This window comes from Panthera pardus, unplaced genomic scaffold (genome assembly GCF_024362965.1).
Source record: "Panthera pardus isolate Hobbes unplaced genomic scaffold, ASM2436296v1 HiC_scaffold_6, whole genome shotgun sequence".
In the NCBI taxonomy this organism is placed as follows: Eukaryota; Metazoa; Chordata; class Mammalia; order Carnivora; family Felidae; genus Panthera; species Panthera pardus.
Window position 1 is genome coordinate 14601869 of NW_026526991.1, and position 23764 is coordinate 14625632.

General features: G+C 46.2%; 1 protein-coding gene across 2 annotated transcripts in view; it reads left to right on the forward strand.

Annotated features, from left to right (window-relative positions):
• Positions 1-23764, forward strand: part of SYN3 (synapsin III) — a 466097-nt gene that overhangs the window by 413615 nt on the left and 28718 nt on the right. For both annotated transcript variants that reach the window (XM_019446702.2, XM_019446703.2), the window contains exon 8: positions 22906-23048. In XM_019446702.2, the coding sequence (XP_019302247.1) occupies positions 22906-23048 (143 nt within the window). The remainder of the gene's footprint in view (positions 1-22905; positions 23049-23764) is intronic.

A 23764-nucleotide genomic window follows, 5' to 3' on the forward strand; every position in this document is an offset into this window, starting at 1 on the left:
CTTGTCAGTCCCATCTGGGGATCTGGCAATGGCAATCCCTGCCTCCATGACTTCAGGATCAGGACCCGCTGTCCAGAGCAGCCACCTGCTCCCCCGGTTACAAAGTGGGCCACATCAACTCCACATGTGAACTGTTCAACTTCAGTACATCCCAGTCTTACGTCAATCACACTGAGACCCAACACCTAACATTTCTCTTTCCCTTCCGTGGGAAAAACCAACTGAGAGTGTGGAGAGAACTATTCCCATCACACACCTCTAACTTCAAAGACTTACGTGCAGAAAAGGAGAGCATAATGAATCTCATTACTAATTTTCAATAAAGGTTACACCTGGAAATGATAAAAAAAAAATTACATATGAGATTAAATACAGTATGTTCTTAAAATTAATTTCATCTGCTTTTATTTTTTTCCTTTTTAATGTGGCTAGAAAACTTAGAATTGCACACATGGCTGTAGGGATAGCGATGCCTTAGACAATCATGTCCATGCCCATGGGCCCACCTATATCACAGGGACGCCCAAGGCATTTCAGCATAGTGATAAGAAGTGTGGTCCAAGAGCTCCACCGTTAGGTTTGAATCACAGATCTACCACGTACTAGCCTAATAACCTTGGGCAAGTTACTTGGAGCTATGCCTGCATATGGAAAGCACTCGATAAAAGTTATTTATTCTTACAGAGAGACAGCCCTGTGCAGTACTTATAGCCGGGAGCTCTAAAACCAGACTGCTAGATGGGCATCCTTCCTTGCTTACCAGCGGTGCAAATTTGAAGTTACTCAACCCTCCCTGGGCCTCAGGTTCCCCATCTGCAACATGGCAAGAGTCCCAGTGTGAATGACTCCCAGCCTCAGCTGCCATGTGGTCAGCATTCAGCAATCGGTTCTGTGGTCTGACTCCCCCATGGCCCCTACATCCACCGAATGCACCTCCTGCATTTCCCTGCCTCCTGTCTCTTCCCACTGTCTCTCTTCTGTCTAATCTGCAACAGTCACTGTCTAAATGATCTCCAGCCTCCTGGTTGGCCCCTTCCAACCATTTCCACTGTAGCTGCTAAAGCGCAGGTCCTAAATCCTAGAACTGGCTACCTCACTCCTCTGCTTAAAACCCAACAGTGGCTCCATGTTGTCCACAGGTAAAGCCTGCGAGATCCACCAGAGTGCACCAGATCCTCCAAGCCCTCTCTCAGCATGTACCCCTTCACACCCAGGGTTCTGGCCACACATAGCCCCTCTCTAATCCCCAAACATTCCAGGCTGTTCCAGGCCTCTCTGCTTTTCCCTTCTTCCTGTATCTTCCGTGAGTGCCTCACACTCACGTGTCAGCCCCATCAAATCCAGACTTAGCTCAAGTTCAAGAGTTTCCTGAACTCCCAAAGCCCCTCAGTGGATGTCACATGCCCTCCCCCAACTTTGTGCCCATGCCGTGTTCATGCAGAATTCTGCCCCGCCCCGTCTGCAACCCACTAATGCACTTTCAGTTGGCATTCCTGACTTCCCATAGAGACAGACGGTAAGAGTCTTAGGAACACTGGTTATGATCATGAACTTATTGACAATATGCTCTGTGCCAGCACTCTGCCTGAGGACCAGACATGGTTAACTTACTTCACTTACCTATAGCACCTCTCAGTTGGGTACTAATTACCACCTTACAGTTCAGGGAACGGGAAGACAAAGAGATGGAGTAAGCCCCTGAGTATTAGGTGAGTCAGAGTTCAAAGTCAGGTGACCTCACTTCAGAGACCACACTCTTTTTTTTTTTAACATAATTTATCATCAAATTGGTTAACATACAGTGTGTACAGTGTGATCTTGGTTTTGGGGGTAGATTCCCATGGTTCATCGCTCATATACAATACCCAGTGTTCATCCCAACAAATGCCCTCCTCAATGCCCATCACCCATTTTCCCTCCCACCGTCTCTGTTTGTAAATATTTTTTCCCCTTGCCTTTCCCTATGGTCTTCTGTTAAGTTTCTCAAGTTCCACATATGAGTGAAAACATATGATATCTGTCTTTCTCTGACTGACTTGTTTCACTTAGCATAATACCCTCCAGTTCCATCCATGTTGCTGCAAATGGCAGGATTTCATTCTTTCCCATTGCCAAGTAGTATTCCACTACACACACACACACACACACACACACACACACACACACATATATATTTATACATGCCACATCTTCTTTATCCATTCATTAGTTGATGGACATTTAGGCTCTTTCCATAATTCGGCTACTGTTGAAAGTGCTGCTATAAACATTGGGGTACATGTGCCCCTATGAATCAGCACTCCTGTATCCTTTGGATAAATTCCTAATAGTTCTATTACTGGGTCATAGGGTAGTTCTCTTTTTAACTTTTTGAGGAAACTCCACACTGTTTTCCACAGTGGCTGCACCAGTTTGCATTCCCAGCAACAGTGCAAGAGGGTTCCCGTTTCTCCACATCTTCGCCAGCACCTACAGTCTCCTGATTTGTTCCTTTTAGCCACGCAGACCAATGTGAGGTGGTATGTCAGTGTGGTTTTGATTTATATTTCCCTGATGAGGCGTGACGTTGAGCATCTTTTCATGTGTCTGTTGGCCATCTGGATGTCTTCTTTGGAAAAGTGTCTATTCATGTCTTCTGCCCATTTCCTCACCGGATTATTTGTTTTTCGGGTGTTGAGTTTGGTAAGTTCTTTATAGATTTTGGATACTAACCCTTTATCCGATATGTCATTTGCAAAAATCTTTTCCCATTCTGTCAGTTGCCTTTTAGTTCTGTTGATTGTTTCCTTTGTAGTGCAGAAGCTTTTTATCTTGGTGAGGTCCCAATAGTTCATTTTTGCTTTTAATTCTTTTGCCTTTGGAGATGTGTCGAGTAAGAAATTTCTGTGGCTGAGGTCAAAGAGGTTGTTGCCTGTTTTCTTCTCTAGGGCTTTGATGGTTTCCTGTCTCACATTTAGGTCTTTCATCCATTTTATTTTTGTGTATGGTGTAAGAAAGTGGTCTATTTTCATTCTTCTGCATGTTGCTGTCTTGTTCTCCCAGCACCATTTGCTACAGAGACTGTCTTTTTTCCATTGGATACTCTTTCCTGCTTTGTCAAAGATTAGTTGGCCATACATTTGTGGGTCCAATTCTGGGTTCTCTGTTCTATTCCTTTGGTCTATGTATCTGTTTTTGTGCCAGTACCATACTGCAGAGACCACACTCTTAACCTCAGTGTACTTTTTTTTAATTGAGATATAATTGACATATAATTGACATTGTGTAAGTTTAAGGTGTATGATGTGTTGCTTTGGTATATTTTGTATTGCAATATAACTGCCACCACGAGGTAGCCAAAACCTCCATCACATCACATAATTATCATTTCTTTTTTGTGGTGAGAACATTTAAGATTTTTTTCTTAACAACTTTGAACTACTTGATATAGTACTGTGTCTATAATCGCTATGCTGTGCATTAGATCTCCAGAAATTATTCATCTTCTAGTTGCATATCGGTACCCTTGAACATCTCTCCAGTTCCCCATACCACCCCCAGGCCCGAATAACCACCATTGTACACTCTATTTCCATGAGTTTGGCTTTTTAAGATCCTACATATAAGTGAGATCATATGGTATTTGTCTTTCTGTGTCTGACTTATGTCACTTAATGTAATGCCCTCAAGGTCCATCCATGTCACAAAGGGCAAACATGTCCTTCTTTTACCTAGCTGAATAATTCTCCAGTGTGTGGGGGGGAGGGTATGTGTGTGAGTGGTGCATGTGTGTGTGTGCTGTGGTGTGTGTGTGTGTGTGTGTGTGCACGCACACGTGCACAAAACATCTTTATCCCTTCCTCCAAGGACGGACACTTAGGTTGCTTCTGTAACTTGGCTATTGCAAATAATGCTGTCCTCGCCTTGCTTTTCTAAGCTCAGCTAGCATGGTTAATTCTTGAAGCCAGGAGTCCAGAGAGGGAAGGTTACTTGTCCAAGACCACCAGGGAGATCCCCTCCCAGTCAGAAGTGGGGTCTGAGCGTCGCGGTTCTGAGTGTTCTTATTCTCATTTTTTGATTGGCCACGTGTCCTTGCCAGGAAAGCCCAGGCTGATGCACCCCAACAACGAGGAGGAAGGACCCTGGGTGCTTGCCTGCAGACGTGGCCTGAAGCAATGCAGTGTCCACAGTGAGACTGAATAGTAAGCACAGCGGAGGGGGCATCTTCTTTGCTTGCTTGGCTTGGTGTGTTTTCATTACAAACAGTCTGGAATCTGATCCCGCCTGGGAGGCACAGAGGCTTCCTTTATTCTCCTGTCGGGCAGAAAAGAGAGTAGGGTGGAGCAGCTTAGCTAAGAAGTGCTGACAGGGAGGTAGAATGGGTCAAGTCCAGGGTCGGGGCCCTCCCTGTGGAAGCCCAGACGGAGCAGGGGCTGGGCAGAGAACCCTGGCAGACAGGCTCCCTGTCAGGGCCTGTCACTCAGGGGGCTGATCATTTCACGGTGAGTAATGCCCCTCCAAGCCAGCTGAGATGATGCCTTGCCTGAAGGTCGAGTCCTCAGGCCCCAAAAGGGAGATTTACTAAGCATCACGTTGGGCAAGAAAAGAAATCAAACCTTAAAGAGTTCTGAGAGAGAGGGCCCCGCTGCCTTCTCCTTAGCCCAAAAAGCAGGGAAAACAAGGAACATAGGAAAGGGCAGGAGGTTCCAGTTGGGCCAGGGGAACTTTTGGAGACTTTTATAAAGCCACTGGTAATAGCTCTATTTGTTATTCATTGTGCAAGCTCTCTTCTGAGGAACCACTAAATAAATGCCTTTCAGAATCAAGTGTTAGGGGACAAAAAAAAGTTGTCTCTTCCACAGGACTGGGCACTTCCCTTTGTCAGATAACAGAATCTTCGGGTGTCAGACTGGAAGAGACGTTAAAGGTCATCTGCCCACCTCATGCTTGACCTTGCTCCTACAACCAGTCGGCCATGTTGCAGGCTCTGTGTGAGGCATTGGGGTATAGTAAGGAATTTGAAAAGTAAAATGTAACACCTTAGGAGGAATAAAGATATCAAAGAATGTGGCTTTAGGTATGCAGACAAATGGGTTTCTCATTAGTGAACCCCCAAATTGGGCTTACCTGTCAAACACAATGTGGCTTCCCCACAGGGGAAGTTTTTCAGGGACCTTGCCTGAAAAACATGATCTGGGAAACATGCAGCAAATATGCTGTTTGTAGGAAAGACAGCTCCCAAAGAGAAAGGAAAGGAGAATGGGCTGGGCTCCGATGTTTGCCCCATTTCTCCTCCAAACTCTCTGATCAGAGTAGGTCACTCCCTCTGAGGAGGGGTGAATGACCCAGGGCAGAGGGGCCACGGGTGTTGCTCCCTGCACACGGAAGGAAGCCGCAGTTTGGAAATAAGAGATTTACACACACACCGACTGCTTTCCCCCACCAGAAGTATACTCTGCTGCTAAAGAAAAGAACTCAGGGGCCCCAAGTCCCTTCAGAGTGAAAAATTCTCCCTCAGACAGGAGCTTCAGTAAGAATACCTTCCCTCAGACACACCCACGGGCCAGCAAAGCATGTTTGGGCAGCCAGTAGCCAGTAAATGCATCCACCCAGTATCAGGATTATTTTGGCAGCAAATAGCAGAAAATTCTACCTCTATCTGACTTAAACACTCTGAAGGCCTGGGGTTAGCATGTCGGTGAAGGCATCAAGGTCCTAGGCTCCTTCTGTCTGTGCCGGCTGGCCTCAGGTTCAACTTCCTTGTTGGACATTTCCCGCGTCCCATGCAGGCGCCTGCGGCCTTCTGAGTTATGTATTTCCTGCTTCCCTGCTCACATCCATCATGGAGTAGGATGTTCTCTTGTGTCGGATTGGGCCAGGTTATTCACGTGTCCATCCCTGGGCCACTGAGAGCGGAGGACTGTGTTTTCTGATTGACTTAAGATAATCAGTATCTGCCTTTTGTGTCGAGAGGAGGGTCAGTTCTGCTGAAGCCCATGGCTGGCTGGAGAGAGTAGAAACCTAAACAGAACTGGAGTTCTCTTAGGATGGAGGAAGTGAGGAAATGGATGGTGGGTAGAATCTGAGGTGGGAATTGAATACGGGTTGTTTATTGGGGTCTGTTCTGGGATTAGTCTGCACCTGGGAACCCCAACTTGAGAAGTGAGGGAAGTAGGATGGGGAGGGGAGGGTGAACTTCAAGGCGGTGACAAGAGGGACCTCAGCTAATCCCACAGAGAGTTTTCAGAATGGTCACAAATCGTGGCAAGAAAGCCAGGCCTTTGAACTCCTGCATCAGTCAGTCACTGCACATGGGCTACCCTGGGAATGTGGTATAATCTTGGGCAAGACCTTGCCCCTTCCTGGAGAGTCACTCAGCCACGAGCCACACCAGACAGCTGGGGAAATGAGCACTTCCATCCTGGAGGGGGGGTCCCAGTAGCACACCATGGCACCCAGCGCAGAAGGCAGCCACCACCGTGGAGGACCTGTCTTGGCCTTGCTTCTGTCCCTGCCGGGAGGGAACCCAAGATGGAGTCTGGGGATGACACGGCAGCCCTTCCCTGATGTCCTGCTCTGAGCACCTCTGGCTTGTCCTCAGCAGCCTCAGGAGAGAATTGAACAGGAAGGTGCTTTGTAAACCACACGAGCACAAGAAATTCTAAGCTTCTGGACCACTTTTTGTTAGGATTCTTATCCTAACTGATTTCAGTTCATTGTTTCTGGTCTGCCCCTTTCCTCAACTACATTCACCCCCATGCCTAACACGGTGCCTATCACAGAGGAGGCATGAGGGGGCATAAGAGAAGGTGTAACCCTGTGTTTGGTGAAGCAAGGCAGGGGACGATGAAGGGTGAAGCAAGGTGAGGGGCGGGGAGAGAATGGAAGGAAAGGGTGAGAAGGGGGCAGATGAACGATCGCATGGCCCCTGAACGGCCACCCAGACCCGTTCTCCTGGACAGAAGTTAATGGCTCTGGGGTCCCTAAGCCCTGCTTGGCTTTCCAAACAGGATGGTGCTGCAGAGAGCACTAGGGCTCCTAAGGTTCTCCTCCTAACCCCTTTGCCATGCCTCTGCTAGTTCCCTCTGATGTCCCCAACCTCTAACTTCTGGATCCCCCTCCAGATCTCATCCCTCTCCATGGACTATTACGTTCAGTTCCACAGCTTTCTGTACCACCTGCACATCCATGACTCCTGAGTCTTCCCTTGTGAACTCCAGATTTGTATGTAGAAGTGTCCACCAGGACATCTGACAGTGGACGCAACTAGGCCCTCAGGTTTTCCACAGCCTTTCCCATCTGAGGAGGGAGCAAAGGGAGAGTGGGGACAGGGGGATCCATCCTTCCAACTGCTCTAACCGAAACCTTGAAGCCATCCTTCAGTCCTGCATTCCTCTGGCACCCCACATCCTACCCAGCAGCAAATCCTTTCCTTTCTGCCTTCAAAACCGTTCTAGAAACTACCACCCTGGTTTAAGCCCTGTCATCACTGTATTATTAAACTAGCTTTTCAACAGATCTCCTGCCTTTTTAGCCCTTGCGTTGGTCTCCTCATAGCAAAGTGATCCTTTGAAACCATAAGTCAGATCATGTCATCTCCCTACCCAAAACCTTCCCTGGGGCCCCATGGCATTCAGAGTAAAAACTGAGGTCCTCACGTTGGCTCTGAGACCCTACGTGACTTGTATCCCTTCCCCACTGCCCTGACCTACATCCACCCCTCTGGCCTCAGCCCGTTGGCTACAAGCACACCTGCCTCCTCATGACTCGTCAAGTACACACAGTCTCAACCCTTGCTCTTCTGTGCCCAGGGTAGGCTTGTGACTCGTTCCTTCATTCCCTTCAGGCCTCTGCTCAATGCCACCTTCTTAAGGAGGGCTCAAAAAACCTCTGTGTGAAATAACATCCCCACCCTAACCTCCAGTAAGCCCTACCCACCTTAGCTTCATTTCTTTTCCCGGTAACACTTGTATCTGCCTAACATGTCAAGTATTTGTCTATTGATTTCTCACCCAGCCTCACCATTGTAACAGTGCCTGGCTTGTACTAAGGGCTCGAAAAACATTTGTCAAATGAATGGCTGGGCTTCAGAGTCCGAGAGACCTTGGTTAGTATCTCAGCTCTTCCACGTGCCAGCCCTGGGTCCTGTAGCCAGTTACATAACCTTGCTGGGCCACAGTTTTATCATGTGTGAAATGGGGAAATCATCGTACTTACTGCATAGGATTGTAATAAAGACTGAGTGAGTTAATACATAGTTGTTAGAATAGCACCTGGCACGTAAAGCACTCACTAAAGGTAGCTGTCATTGTGCATTATTGTTGTTACTACAATCATCATTATTATTTATTCATAGGATGAGACATACATCCCAGCCCAGGGCCCCACCCCAGCCCCCCAGACTCTTCTTTCCAGCCAGAGGTGGAGCGGGTGATTCAGGTGGTGGCAGACTGCCCTGTGACTCAGCCCTGAGCCTCAGCCACACCGGGGTCCCCTGGCATGGGCTGCCTTGGCCAGAGGGCTCTTGGGTTGAATCATCAGGACCATGGTTCCAGCTGGGGGATACCTTGGCTGTGGAGTTTGGCTGGTAGAGCTTGCCCTCCCTGGGTCCTTCCAGGAAGAGACTGGCCATCTGCCCCACTGTGCTCTCAGGAACTGTACTTTGCCAGCCCAAATGCATCTGTCAGTAGAACTTGAAAAAGAGCCAGACAAGGATAAGTGGGGAAAGGAAAAGGTAGGAAAAGAGAAAAGTCGCTTCAATCCTTTGCCATTAAGCAGGGCAGGGCAGTGTCATGAACAGATCATGGGGTTCTGAACTCAGCAGGCCTGGATGTGAGTGTCCATCCTTCCACTTACAAGCTGGGGAGTCCTGGACAAGTCGTTCACTTCTCTGAGCCTCATCTGTAAGAGGGGGAGGACAACATCTCCCTCTCAAGGTTACTGGGTGGCGGGGGGGTGGGGTGGTATACAGTGGACACATGCAGTCTTCAAGTTCCAAATCCTTCACGAACTTTTCAGGAACTTTTGTAAAAGGAGAGGAGGAGTTCCTTGTGTCTCCATCATCTTCCTCCTAACTCCCTGATCCCCCATGTCCCCCCAGGAAGGGGAGGGGACGATCTAATGTGTCCTTCCTCCTTCCCTTCCTTCTTCCCTTTATTGAACACCTGCTGCATGCCAGGTGCTGTGCCAGGTATAGAAGTCATGAGCTAGAACAAGAGGCAGACAGTATATAAATGAGCAGATGATAGCTGATTATAAACTGTACTCAGTACAAGGCAGGAGAACAGGCTGTTAAAAAGGAAACCAACATGGTGGAGCTCTCAGAGAAGATGGAGGTGGCGCCATTTAAACAGGGGCTTGAGGAAGGGCAGCAAGCCAGCCTTGCGAGAGGAACACAAGGAAAGAACCTTCCGGGGAGGGAGAACAGCATATGCAAAAGCCGAAAGGCAGGTCGTGTTTAGGAGGTGCCAGGAGACCCTGTGTTGGAGCGTCGCGGGCCAGTGAGAGTAACAGATGAGGCTAGAAAAGGGGCCAGGAGAACATGAGTGCCCCCTCTGACTTTCCCTTCTCTCAGGGACTGCACCTCATTAGTGCCTATTTCCACTGCCTCAAAACAGTCGCCTCGTACATTTTTTCTAGCTTTATATGTCTTTACAGAGACAGGGCTTGTGTGGCTACATCATGGCCAGACGCCCTTAGGGTTGTTTTTCCAGAGCAAATGACATAATATATGTAAGCTGTGTAGTACCGTTCCTGGCACATAGTTAGTGCTCATTAAAAAATAGGTAAGGTTTCTCGAAAGACTGAGCGATACAATATGGAGATAAATAAAGCCCGATAACAATATCACTCTGAACTGTTATTTTGCCATTTAAAAAAGGAGACAAGAGGCACCTGGGTGGCTCAGTCAGTTGAACATCTGAATCTTGATTTGGGCTCATGTCCTGACCCCAGGGTTGTGGAATCAAGTCCTGTGTGGGGCTCTGTGCTGAGCATGGAGCCTGCTTGGGATTTTCTCTCTCTCCCTCTGCCCTCTCCGCATCTTGCTCTCTCTCTCTCTCTCTCTCTCTCTCTCTTTCTCTCTCCCCCTCTCTATACATACATGCATACATACATAAAATAAAGAAGACAAAACTTCTAATTTAAACCCAAAAGAAGATAAAACTTTGAACTTAAACTCATCCTTCTCCCCATGATCATTACAAAGAAAGTCGGGTGGGTATCCAGCCCCTCATCTGGGAAACCTTTCCTGCCCCACTCACCCCAGAAGGTACCCGGGTCCCTCAGCTACACGCCCAGGGCAGCCCTCTGTTGAACTGTCCGTGTATCTGTCTCTTCCATGGACAATGAGTTCCTCAATGACAGGGACTAGGCCTTAATTATCTGTTTAATATGGCCTTTGGATGACATTTTATTTTATATCAGGTATGTTTAAGGACTATTCTAAATAACAAGCTTACTCTAAACCACCTTTGCACTAAGAACATGGGCCTTTTGAGCCAACATACCATCTTAAAAAGTGTAGTACCCTTTTAATTTTCATAAAGCGTGGACTGGGTTGAAGTATAGATTGGTTCATTGGATATTTCCACCCCCATTGGTTTCTCAGACCTCCATTTTCCATGAGAAATAGGCAGGCTTTCACCAGGGATATTGCACCAGAGATTTGTGTTATTTACTGCTGGGGAGAATGCCAAAAGTAGTAACATAGGTCCAGAGATCCCAAACCCTGCATTCAGACGCCCTGGGGCAGCACGGTATATTTTGAATTTTCAAGGGAACAGCAATTCTCGACATTTGTCAGACATCATGCAAATTACTAGCCGAGGTAGTTCGCAATTTCAACATCAGATTACAACATGTTCTGTTCAGTGACATCACGTCTTTGCAAAGCTGGGTTTTTGGTGGTGGTTGTGCTAAAAAACCAAGTACCATGTGAACATCAGTGTGGAACAGGAAATGACGGTAATGGTGTCCGATCCAATTCCAAGGTTTGAGGATTTGTGCAGTGCCCAACAAGCACACATGTCGCATTAATAAGTAATTGTAGTTATTTTAAAGGAAGTAAAAACATTATGTGTGTTTTTTTCGAACCATTACCAAGTTGTTAGGAAATAAGTACTTAGTAAGCTATTTATCTCTAAGTACTTAATAATTAAAAGTGCTTGGTATTTCTTTTGGCCTAGGAAGGTCGTGAAATAGTTCCTAAGATGGAAGCCATGAACCCAGAAAGTCTGGGAACTTCTCCATTAGGTTATAGCAACTCTTACCTACCTCTTTTGAGCTTTCAGTGCCTACCTCGGGAATTAATTCCGAGCTAACCTGTAAGCGTGACCTGACATTAGCCATACACTCACAGAACCTATACTTAATCCTGCCTCAAGAGTCCAGGAGCTGCAAGACTGGTAAAAATTTACTGGGAGGGAAAACGGAGATTCAGCCCATCCCTCTTCACCCCATCTAACTAGTTTCTTAATGAGTGAACGCCAGTCTGGAATGAGCTGGATGTATGCCTTCCTGTTATAAACACAGAAAAACAAGCATCCATTTGTGTGCCAGGTTACGGTTTATTATCTTAAGCTAGGAGTGGCCTGAATGTCCAGCTGGCCCTGCTAGCTGATCATCGCCAAAAAGAGAGACCACAGAGCAAGTGTTCTGAAGCTACAGTTATTACTTCTGGTAGCTTTCCTTCCAACTTTTAGCTTATTCATAAATGACCTGGTTCTGTAAATTGCCTCATGTAGTTATTTATCTTTGTTTGAAGAAAACAAGCTGGTCTGGGCCATCATACCAGGAAGAAGCATGTTCCACACCGGGCCTCCTATGGGAACTCAATGGAGATGGATCTGGCCGGGGTGAGCCCCTGGTCACATTTGCCTGAAATGTTTTCTAGGCTATTGAAATAGGGCAGTAGACTTCAGTCGCTCATGTGTCTCGGGTCGATTCCAGACCATTTTCTGGGAAGGGTCATGACCCCATTGTTTGTGTTCATCTGTATAGGGAGATGGGATTGCCCCTGTTCAAAGCATGAAACCCTATTAGCTCCCAGCTTCCACAAGAAGATGTTAAGGCCCAATTATCTGTTGTTTGTGAGTCTCTTTTCAATAGGTACCATCAGCCTCAGGGCTATTGCACTTGCTTTTTCCTGCTGCCTAGACTCCCTTCACTCAGCTGTTACCATGACAGGACCTTCCTTTGCTCTTTCAGCAAACATTTGTTGAGTTCCTACTGTGTGCCAAGCACTATACTGGTTGTCAAGGGTACAAGAGGGAATGATAATAATCATAAGAGCTTAACATGCATTGAATGCTTATGAGGGACCAAGCATTCTTCCAAATCATTTACATGTGGTATCTTACTTAATGCACAACAACAATCCAATCACGTTCAATAGCAATCTGGCGAGTGATCCACATTTGAGGTGGAGTGACTACTTTACATCAACAAGTTATCCAACATTTTGCTGATAAGGAAAGTGAGACACAGACGGGCTAAGTTACTTCCCCAAAGTCACACAGATAATAGATGATGAAGCTGGGATTTGAGCTTGCATTTTATAGATAGATAGATAGATAGATAGATAGATAGATAGATAGATGTTTGTTTTATTTTTGTTTTATTTTTTTATTTTTTTTTTTATTTTTTGAGAGAGAGAGAAGCTTAAGCAGGCTTCACGCCCAGCGTAGAGCCCGACGCAGGGCTCGATCCCACAACCATGAGATCATGACCTGAGCTGAAATCAAGAGTTGGTTGTTCAACCGACTCAGCCACCCAGGCATCCCAGAGTTTGCATTCTTGAACACTGTTATATTGTCTCTCTAGCCAGACACAGAAGGTCCCTGGTCTTGTTGGTTTACATCTTTTGCAGAGGGGAGAAACAATAAACACAATAGCAGATAAGTAATTTCAGATAGTCAAAGATGTTAAGAAAAGAAGTAATAGTAATAAACCCAGGTAATTTGGTAGAGACTTCCTAGAGTGGGCAAGGAAGGGGGCCGCTTTATGTCAGAGAGTTGGAAAAGCCTCCACTAAGGGGTCATCTGGACTGAGACCTGAAGAGGCAGGCCATTAGAAGGTATTCAGGAAAAGTGTTCCAAGAGGAGGGAACAGCAAGGACAGAGGCAGTGAGGCAGGGACAAGTTTGGCTGGGTGCAAAAGAGAAATAAGCAGGACCCAGATCACATAGTGTCATGCTTTGCGACCTGGGCTGCACACGACTGCCTGGGGAGCTTCCAGAAATACTGATGCCTTGGCCCACACCCAGAGATGCTAAAGCAATCGATCTGAGGTTTGGCTTGGGCAAGAGGAATTTTAAAAGAAGATGATTACAGTGGCCCAATGAGGTATGATGGTGGCTTGGACCAGGGTGGTGACATTGGAGGTGGCAGTATCTCCTCTTTAGCCAGTACTCCCTCCATGCAGGATTTTAAATGGCTCAGGGCTGGCCTCTCTCCCACACAGCTCACCTGTGGTTAACAGGAAGCACTCATTTTCTTAGCCTGGATACAGCATCGTCTGGGATGCTCAGCCACAGGTGGCCTGGGAGGGCATCAGCTCCAGCGCACCAACCCTGTCTTGCTGCTAAGACACATATCAGGCTTGCTGAGCAATCCACTGCTGCTCTTACCAGACGTATCAAGGGAGTAGTAGGCTGACACAGCTTTCTCCAAGGAAATCATCACCTCACAATCTTGACTCTCTACCCACCCAACCTTGTTATATCAGTGTGGGTAAGTCTACCCTATTGTTGGCCACAGAGGTCTCTGCCCCAGCTTACTTTGGAAGGTGGCACCTTGGTCTCTTCTTGCTTCAGCTGTAACTGAAACAGTGCATTTTTCCAGAGAGACAGAAGCAATAAGAAGTGTATATAGGTAGACAAAGAGGTCTATTTTAAGGAATTTGTTCACACGATTGTGGGGGATCAGGTAAGTCCAAATTCTGCAGAGTAAACTGGTAGGCTGAAGATGCTGAATTTTGATCTATTCAGGCCTTCAGCTGATCAGATGAAGCCCACTCAGATTATGGAGGGCAATCTGCTTACCTCAAAAGCCCAGCGATTTAAATGTAAATCTCCACATAGTATTCCATTGTGTATATAAACCATATGTTTTCACTCTTATGTGGATCCTGAGAAACTTAACAGAAGACCATGAGGGAAGGAAAAGAAAAAAAAAAAAAAAAAGGTTAGAGAGGGAGGGAGCCAAAACATAAGAGACTCTTAAAAACTGAGAACAAACTGAGGGTTGATGGGGGGTGGGAGGGAGGGGTGGGTAGGTGATGAGTATTGAGGAGGGTACCTGTTGGGATGAGCACTGGGTGTTGTATGGAAACCGATTTGACAATAAATTTCAAATAAATAAATAAATAAATAAATAAATAAATAAATGTAAATCTCAACCAACAGCCCCTCGCAGAAACATCCAGAATAATATTTGACCAAATATCTGAGCACCATGGCCCAGCCAACTTGACACATAAAATTAACCATCGCAGACAAGAGACTCATCTTATAGCCTCGTACACTATTCTATTCGTAGAATATTTCCAGAAGAGTACAAAGAGATCTTTTCACCAGGGGGCTTGGGGTTTAGAGTAAAAGACATACTTATTTTTTCCCAGATTTCATTTTTACATCTTTGACTTTTATTTATTTATTTATTTATTTATTTATTTATTTATTTATTTATTTTGCTGTGTGTGTATATATGTACTAGTTTTTCAAATAAAAATAAACTATAAAAAAGGGATCAAACTGATCATTGGATTGCACTTATTGGCCATCTGCAAAACTGCTTTCTTCAAACCACACTTTAAGATGACATAAGCACATGAGCCTCCACTAAGGGGGATCATAAGAAACAGCAAATATCAAGAGAGCGCTGTTGACGTTTGTTACACATCACAGCGCCCCCTATAGGAGGACCCCAGGAGATTTCACCTGGACTTTAATTCCAAGAATGGCTGTAATTCTCTCAGGCACCTGGTTTCCTCTTAGGGAGACTGAATTGAGTAACTGACCAAAGTTTCCTACAATGAACACAACCAAAGGGGGTCACACACCCCTAGCCAGGTATTACCATATGGCTTGTAACCTCATTTGAAGCACAATTTTATGTTCTCACTTTTTGTCTTTCTCTTTTAGTCCTGCTTTTTTTTTTTTAAACACTTCATTGCAGAAATTTTCAAATACACATAACAGAAGAGAAAACGGTAGACTGTATCCCCCCTGACCAATCACCCAACTTCAACCATTATTCACTAATGGTCAGTTAGGTTTTACATACCTCTCTACACTTCCTCGCAAATGCCACTCGATACTTTTTCCTTATTTTAAAATGAGATATAATTCTCATCCTATAAAATTCATCCTTCTAAAGTGTACGATTCAGTGGTGTTGAAGTATATTCACAAGGTGGAACCATCACCATCATAGTTCTAAGAAGTGTTTATCAGCCCATATCCAGCAGAAGTCATTCCTCATTCTCCCTTCTCCTCAGCTCCTGGCAACCACACACCTACTTTCTGTCTCTATGGATCACCCGAGTATTATTATTTTTTTCCATCCGAATTCAAGTTTTATTTTATTTTATTTTTTTTCCCAGTCAGCTTTATTTTTTTTTTCAATATGTGAAATTTATTGTCAAATTGGTTTCCATACAACACCCAGTGCTCATCCCAAAAGGTGCCCTCCTCAATACCCATCACCCACCCTCCCCTCCCTCCCACCCCCCATCAACCCTCAGTTTGTTCTCAGTTTTTAAGAGTCTCTTATGCTTTTCACCAGATTATTTTAAAGCAAATCTCAGATATCACATAACTTCACCTATAAATATTTTAGTATGTGTTTCCAACACATAAGGACTCCTTTTTTTTTCCCCTTTAACAAAGACAAATACCACTAGGATACAACAAAATTAGTAATAATTCTTTAATATCATCTAATACATAGTCAGTGTTCAACAGTTCCCTGTTAACTGATTTATTCTCATTGTATCCAAACAAGGCCTTCATACGTGATGTGGTTGGTATGACAGAAGTCTCTTTTGATCTGTAACAGTTCCTTTTCCTGTGGTTGGTTTGTCACTTATTTATAAGGAGGAGGGGGGAGCTCTTTTCTCTGTAGAATTTTCTACAGTCTAAATTTGGCCAATTTTAGATCCATGGTATTCTCTTATTGTCTGTATGTCCTATAAACTGGTGGTTGAATATAGAGACTTGATCTGATTCAGGGTCTGGGTTTTGACAAGAATATAGCTGGTAGTGGGTGTATCTCTTCCCTATCTGTAGACACAGTCATGTCTGTCTTTTGAGATTTAAGACTGATCTGTGAGTTCAGGTATTGTCTGCCCGATCCACACATTAGGAAGTTCCCCATCAGCCTTTCCCAAAGGTCTTGCCTTGATCAATGTTGCCTAGATCCGTTATTGCATTAGGGAGATCATTGCAGAAGGATGATGTCCTAGTTCTGCATTAATTAGCTAGAATTGATCTGAAAAAGACTTTTCTTCATCAATTTGGGTGATTATACATGAGATAGATCTTGTAGCTGGATGAATAATTATGTAAATAACTATATAAAAAAGTATTTATTGATGGTTCAATGTCAACAAAGAATCACAATGATTATTTAATTAAAGAGAATGATCTTTTATTGAGTACCTACTAGGTGCCAGACACTATGCTTCGTAGGTCCTTTGATATTCATACTTTCATTGAAAAATCATAATCCGAGGCACCTGGGCAACTCAGTCAGTTAAGCATCCAACCTCAGCTCAGTTCATGATCTCACGGTTCATCAGTTCGAGCCCCGCGTCGGGTTCTGTGCTGACAGCTCAGAACCTGGAGCCTGCTTTGGATTCTGTGTCTCCCCCTCTCTCTGTCCCTCCCTGCTTGCATTCTGTGTCTCTCTGTCAAAAAATAAATAAGCATTTAAATAATTATTTTTAAAAAATAATAATAAATCATAATAATCCTGCAAGGTAGTTGTTATCACATTTAACAGATAAGGAAACAAAAGCTCAGAGAAGTGACTTAAATAAGATCAAACAGCTGGATCTAGGTGTGGGAAGGGTGCACCAAAAGCATGAATGGAGCTGAGAAGGATAGTTAGCAGGTTCAATGACAGAGTAAATATTAGAAGATGACGGGATCGATGAACACATGAGAGCCTTACATTTACAGCGGGAAATATAAAGTCCTGCTCTGGGACTAAATCCACTCGAGTACACGCTCAGAGAGATGTGAATGATCAAGATCTTGTGTTTTAAAATGACCTCAAGACATTAGCTTAGAACAAGCCCCATATGGATCTTAGAAAAACTAATGTTGTATGAAGGTACATTAATAGGAGCAAGTAATGAATAGGCTCAAAGCTCCATTTGGATAAAAATCATAAATCTCTTGGGGCGCCTGGGTGGCACAGTCGGTTAAGCGTCCGACTTCAGCCAGGTCACGATCTCGCGGTCTGTGAGTTCGAGCCCCGCGTCAGGCTCTGGGCTGACGGCTCGGAGCCTGGAGCCTGTTTCCGATTCTGTGTCTCCCTCTCTCTCTGCCCCTCCCCCGTTCATGCTCTGTCTCTCTCTGTCCCAAAAAATAAATAAAAAAAAAAAATCATAAATCTCTTTTTCCCTATTGTACCCTAGCCTCCAGCATAGTATCTGGAAAAACAGTCAGTAATGATCTGGATATAATGGGCACTCCACACATATCTGTAAACACTTAGATGTAAACACTTAGATTCAATCATTAACCGAATCTATCGGGGGCTTGTTGTTCCCTAAGTGCTGTTATAGGTGCTTGAAATCCAGCAGTGCTCTTGCAAGGCTTACATCCTAGTAGAACAGTAGGGAAGAGAGACAACAAACAAATAAATAGATAATGGTGTGAAGTGTGGTGGAAGCACCATGGACAAAAATTAAGCGGGCTATGATGGATGACAAGTACTGGGTGGGAGGAGTCACCCCACATCTGGTGGTCAGGGAAGATAGCTCTGCACAGGTAATGTGCAGCAGAGACCTGAATGTGAGGGTGTGAGCCATGCAAGCAAGGCACGGCAGGTGCAAAGGCACTGAGGCAGGAGTATGCCAGATCTATTCCACACAGAGGGAGGTACAGTCTTAACCAGTCTCGGCTGGTGATTCCGGGCACCACGTAGTTTAAGACATTGTCAAATGAGAGCATTTCAAGGTAGTAAAAGGCTCTGGAACCTGCTCACATGAAGGTGAGTTAAAGAAGAGTGACTTCGGCATACCTGACTGGCTCTCCTCAAGTGCATGAAGAGCAGACACAAGGCTGAGGGCTGAGAATTACCCTGTGTAATCAATAACTGGGACCATTCATTCACTCTGGCTGTAATATACCGTAGAACAAGTTCCCCCTTGCTCAGTAATGAGCTCCCTGTTATTGGAGGTGTTCAAGCAAATGCAGACAATCTACCAAAGATGGAGAAAATGACTGGCCCATCTTAGGCTGGAATAGGAGACCTCTGAGGTTAAGCCCATCAAGGAGATTCAGAACTGTACCCTGACCCCCTCTCTCCAGTTTCCCTCCCTTTCCACCCTCTCTGTTTCCATGCTCCCACTTTGCTCACCCTCAGGATGAAACAAATGCATACACACAAACACACAACAGCAGGTAGAGCAGTGTAGGGGAGAGAGAGCAAAGACCAGGAAGGCAGAGAAAAAGGGAAAGAAGAGAAAGGACAGGGAAGGGAGAGGAGGGGAGTGGGAGGTGGGGACATGGGTGTGAGGCTTCAGAGTCAGGGAGTCCATGGTGACCCCACTGCAGGTTCCCAGAGCAGCAAATGGGTAATCTTGAATCACAGCTCATTTAGGACTTCCTGTTTTCAGCTTGTCTCTTGAATATTTGGAGGGGTTTCCAGCTAGTAAATAAAGCGGAGTGCCAAGACTCCCTCCCCAGGCCAACAACCATTTCACCATCCCTGTGGCTGCCCGTCCTCAATTCCCTCTGACCCCGCCTAGCCTCTTGCCTGAGGACCATGCCAGAGTCCCCTCCAGCACCCACCCACCCGGCTCCAGGCCCCCTGCCCACTTCTCCTGAGGTTCTGACTCAGTCAGGTTCTCATGACAGAAGGACAAACCTCGGAGAGTGCAGGATCCAGGCCGAGCATTTACAGAAAAATTCACCTTGAAAAAGACACGTGTTCCTGAGACACATTTTCTTGGCCTTTTCCCAAACTCCCACATCCTTCCTTCCATTCTCCTGCCCCCTCCCAAGTTACAAGTGGATCTTTATCCAGCCTTCTTAAATGTGATCCCGCAAACATGTTTGGCACATCTGTAACGTGCCAGGCACCTGTGTTATGACTGGGAGGGAGACACGTCGTCTGTCCTTCAGAAGCCGACAGTGTGATGGGAGGCAGACATGGGTGGAGCCAGGGGTAGAGCTGAGCTTTTTTGGGGCCCAGACATCACACAATTCGGAGGCCCTCTGTTAGGAAAAGACCGTAAAATGGCAAGGCACATCAGGTCGGGGCTTGTCCTTGGGTGTTAGAAGAGCCCATATACAAGAAACCTGAGTTACATCCTCACTCCTGGAGAGGGGAGGATGGGCATCCCCCACCCCGAAACACTCAAAAAGGAGCACAGGAGGAGGTTGGGCTGACCATTAATTAGCTAATTAATTAATTAATTAATTAAACCCTTATGTCTACACTGTCTCTCTTTGTGCTCTTTTGTCTATCCTGTGAATAAATGAATGCATGCTTGAAGCATTCAGCAAATATGTACTTATATTATGTACTGTAGTAATTGGGACAAAGTTCAGCTGTGTAACAAAGACCTAAGGTGGCTTCAGTAATCCAGGACTTTCTCACACAGTGGTCTGGGCAAGAGCAGCCCAGGGTTCCTGTGGAGCTTCCCTGGTTTTAAGGACCCAGGCTCCTTCCATCTTGTTGATCATGCGCTCCTGAGCTGTTGCTTTTCAGCCACAAGGTCATAGATGGTCCACACTCCAGCCAGCAGGAAGAGGAAAAGCCCTGCCCTTCCCTTTAATGATAGGCCTGGAAGTTCGGACCCCACTTCTGCTCACAGAAGCAGAAAACATGATCACACGGGCACACACAGGCGCCAGGGAGATGGGGAAGTGTGATATTTATTCTGTGAGAGGTCATATGCCCCCAGGTTGGGTGCTTCATGACTGTAGAAAAGAAGGGACATTGTGGACAGCTAGAAGTCTACGAGACACTCTGCAGTGTATGCTGTGCTGTCTAGGAAACCGAGGAGCAGAAGAAGTTCTGGTTCTTTCCAGAGCCACCCACTGATAGAACTGAATTAAACAAGCTGTCTCCCACCCATTGTTTTATGTTGGTAACTTTAATTCTTTCTACCGGATCACAAATGTTGGCTGAAGAGGAAACACTCTGATCCTTAAAGGGGAAGTTGGAGGAAGAGGAGGCAATAAAGTGAAGAAGTTGGTGGGAAAAAAGAGAACCAGAAGAGAGTAGTGGGGTAGAAACCGAGTTTCAAAAAGCTCAGCAATTTCGGATGTCATGGAATGCCCAACGGAATGCCAGTCAAAAGAACGCTATTGTATTTGCCAGTGAGGAGGTGACAGGTGACCTTTGCCAAATCAGTTTCAGCGGAATGGTAGGGAATGAAATCTGAGGACGGTGGGTTTAGGGGTGAGTGGGAAATGTGGAGGGACACACCGAGGACAGTGAGGCCCCAGGGTATTGAAAAGCAGGAACAATTCGAAGAGAATCTATGATTCCCATGATCGTGTCGACCCAAAGGATAAAGCATCATCAGAGAGCCAAAGATAAAGAAGATAAGGCAGGAATGTAGTGTGACTGCCTCAGCAAACACCAACATAGCAGCGACTTAAACAAGATTAAAGTCTACTTTTTCATGTAAGAGTCTGAGCATGCTCAGTCAAGGGCAGATTTGGGGACTCCATGGTGTTGGGAATCCAGGTTCCATCCACCTTATTACTCAGCCATCTTCAACATGCAGCTTCCATCCTGGGGTCTGAGATGCCAGGTAGAAGAAGGAAAAGAGAAAGGGGAGATTCCCTTTGTCATAAAGGCAGCACTCAGAGGTTGCTCACAGCAACTACCACTCACGTGTTCATTGACCAGACTCTGAGACTTGGCCATATCTACCTGTGAGGGAGACTGGAACAAAGCTGTCTTTAGCTGAGAGACTAGATACCCAGATGAGCTTAAGGGTCCTCCTGCTGCAGGAGGAGGGGCCAGTGAGCAGTCAGTCTAGGAAGACCTAGAACAAAGGACAGGTTCAGCCAGGGTTGGGAGGCGGCACACAGCCACCTGGAGGAAGAAGCAGAAAGCTGGTGAGCTTGGAAAGGAATAGAAAATAGGGAACTCTTGCTTGGCCACTTTTATCTTCTCTGCAAAGTGGGACTCAGAGTCATGGCTGCGAGGCTGGGACTCTCTGAGAGCCAAAAAAAGGGAAGGTGCACCAAGCCTCACTCCCCGTCATTATTTCCCATCTGTGGGGGTGCAACAGCAGGTATGCACCTGTAGATACCCTGAAGATGGTTTGAAGAACAGTTGTGCTCTTGGAGTCCCAAGCTTCCTTCCCAGCTCTGTGCTTAGCTGCCATATAGCCTTAGACAAGGCAAGAGATAAGTTTCTGTATCTGTTAAATGACCATACTAATGCCCATGCTGCCCACCTCGCAACCCTATTCTGTGTCCCAGGAGAGAACTGTGAAGCTTTTTTGTAAGTTGTGGGCTGTAGGTGGGCATTGTCCTGGAGGGATGGAGTTGTCGGGGCCCTGGTTGAGCCTTGAGGAGAGACCGTAGGGACAGAACAGCCCCCCACAACCTTCCCGGCACTTGGCCAACCCCCACCAGGGAATTTGGGCTCCCCCTGCCTCTGGCCCAACATCAGACCCTCTGCTGTCCAGGCGGAAGTGACACAGGAGGGGGCGGCCCTCCCAGCTGTTCATAGTCAGTTGCAGTCAGCCTCTGTTCTGTCTTGAGAGCACAAAGAGCCTTGGCTTGGTCCCCTGCATTTGACCTTGGAAGTTCTCCTGGGATCTCTCCTTGACCCCAGGGCCCAAATTCGTGTTCCTGGCCTCAGCTAAGTAAACAGTGCGAGTTTCTCTCCCAGGCCTTAGGCCAAGCACAACTAACCTTGTCCAGTGTATACACATGCATGCACACATGCACACACACTGCTTGCACACACGAGCACCACATACAACACACATCTTACACATGCAAATACACCACAAACACTGCACCTGTGTGCCACACACATGTCCCCCACACGCTACGTGCATGTCTCCCACAAACTACACATACATACAACCCACATGCACACACCCAGCACATACATACCATGTGCACATATACATACAGTCCCTTTTTCCTAACTGGTCTCTATCCCATATCACATTCAACCCTCCATTCAACCCACTATATAACTACTTGAGGGATTTTTCTAAAATACAGTGAGGCTACTTTCTTGTTTCAACTCCTCCAATTCTTCCAGTGGTTTTCCAGACCCTTCAGCCTCTTACCAAAGTGGCTGAAGTCCCCCAAGGCCTGCTTCCTGACAACCCACTTCAGCCATCCCTCACCATCCTGCCCTGTCGGCCAGTCTGAACCACTTGCCCATTCCTGCTCCCCAGTGGCTCCCCTGCCTCTGCTTTGCCTGCCCTCTCTATCCTCCAGAGAAATGCCCCTCCTGAAACATGTATTTATTCTTTCAAACTCTGTTCAGAGCTCACCTGTTCTATAAAGATTCTCCTGACCAGCCAGATGGAATGTTCCCTTCCTCCTCTACATTCTAGTGGAATGACTAGTTTCCCATGTCTGTCTCTTCTGCTAGGCAGGTGACTTTCTCAGTGTCACTATGTACGGAACCCTGGGTCTTGGCGTTGGGTAGGTGCTCCATGAACGTTGGGCAGGTGGCACTCACCCCCTCATCTTCCCACACAGATCAAAGTAGAAAACCAGCATGACTACCAGGACATCACCAGCATGGTGGCAATGGCCAAAACCTATGCCACCACTGAGGCCTTCATTGACTCGAAGTACGACATCCGCATCCAGAAAATTGGATCCAACTACAAGGCTTACATGTGAGTCCCTGGGTGGGGGCTAGGGGGCTGGGAGGAAGGGTGGGAGGAGAGTGTAGGAGGAACAGTGATTAGAGATACATGTTCAGGCCAGTTTCCTCCACCCCAGGGCAGAGACCCTTCAGCACATCGTTATTCTCCCTTCATGTCTCCTTACTGCCTTCCTCTCTGGTCAGTACAGCTAAGCATCCCAGGGTAGACATCTGTCTACCCAAAAAGAGCTGTTTCTCCCAGAGCAAGTCAGACATTTGGCATGTTTGAGGGAACTTTGAGTATGTATGGGATGTAAGCCATAGGAGACCAAGCTGAAAGAGAAACCTGGGGACAAATCAAGGAGGGTCTTGAATGCCGTGCTGAGGGCTTGGGGCTTTTGTTCTATTCTCTTCTGAGCAGAGAAGTGGCATCATCTGACCTGTATTTATAAAAAGATGGTTCTGGAGCCATGGGCCACAAAGGGGTTCTCTGGAACTAATAAGACTAATTAGGAGGTTACACCAGATCTCTCCAGCTGCAGGCAACAATAACCACATCTGACTAACCTGAGGGAGTTTTTCAAAGGAATTTTATTAGAAAACCATGAATGATCAGAAACTCTAAAAACAAAACCACGAAACTATCAATTTCAGAAAGGTAAGGATCCAGGGCAGCTCCAGGAATCTGGGTGGCCAGAAGCAACAGACAATCTTCATGGCACCCCCACTGGGACATGAATCTACCCG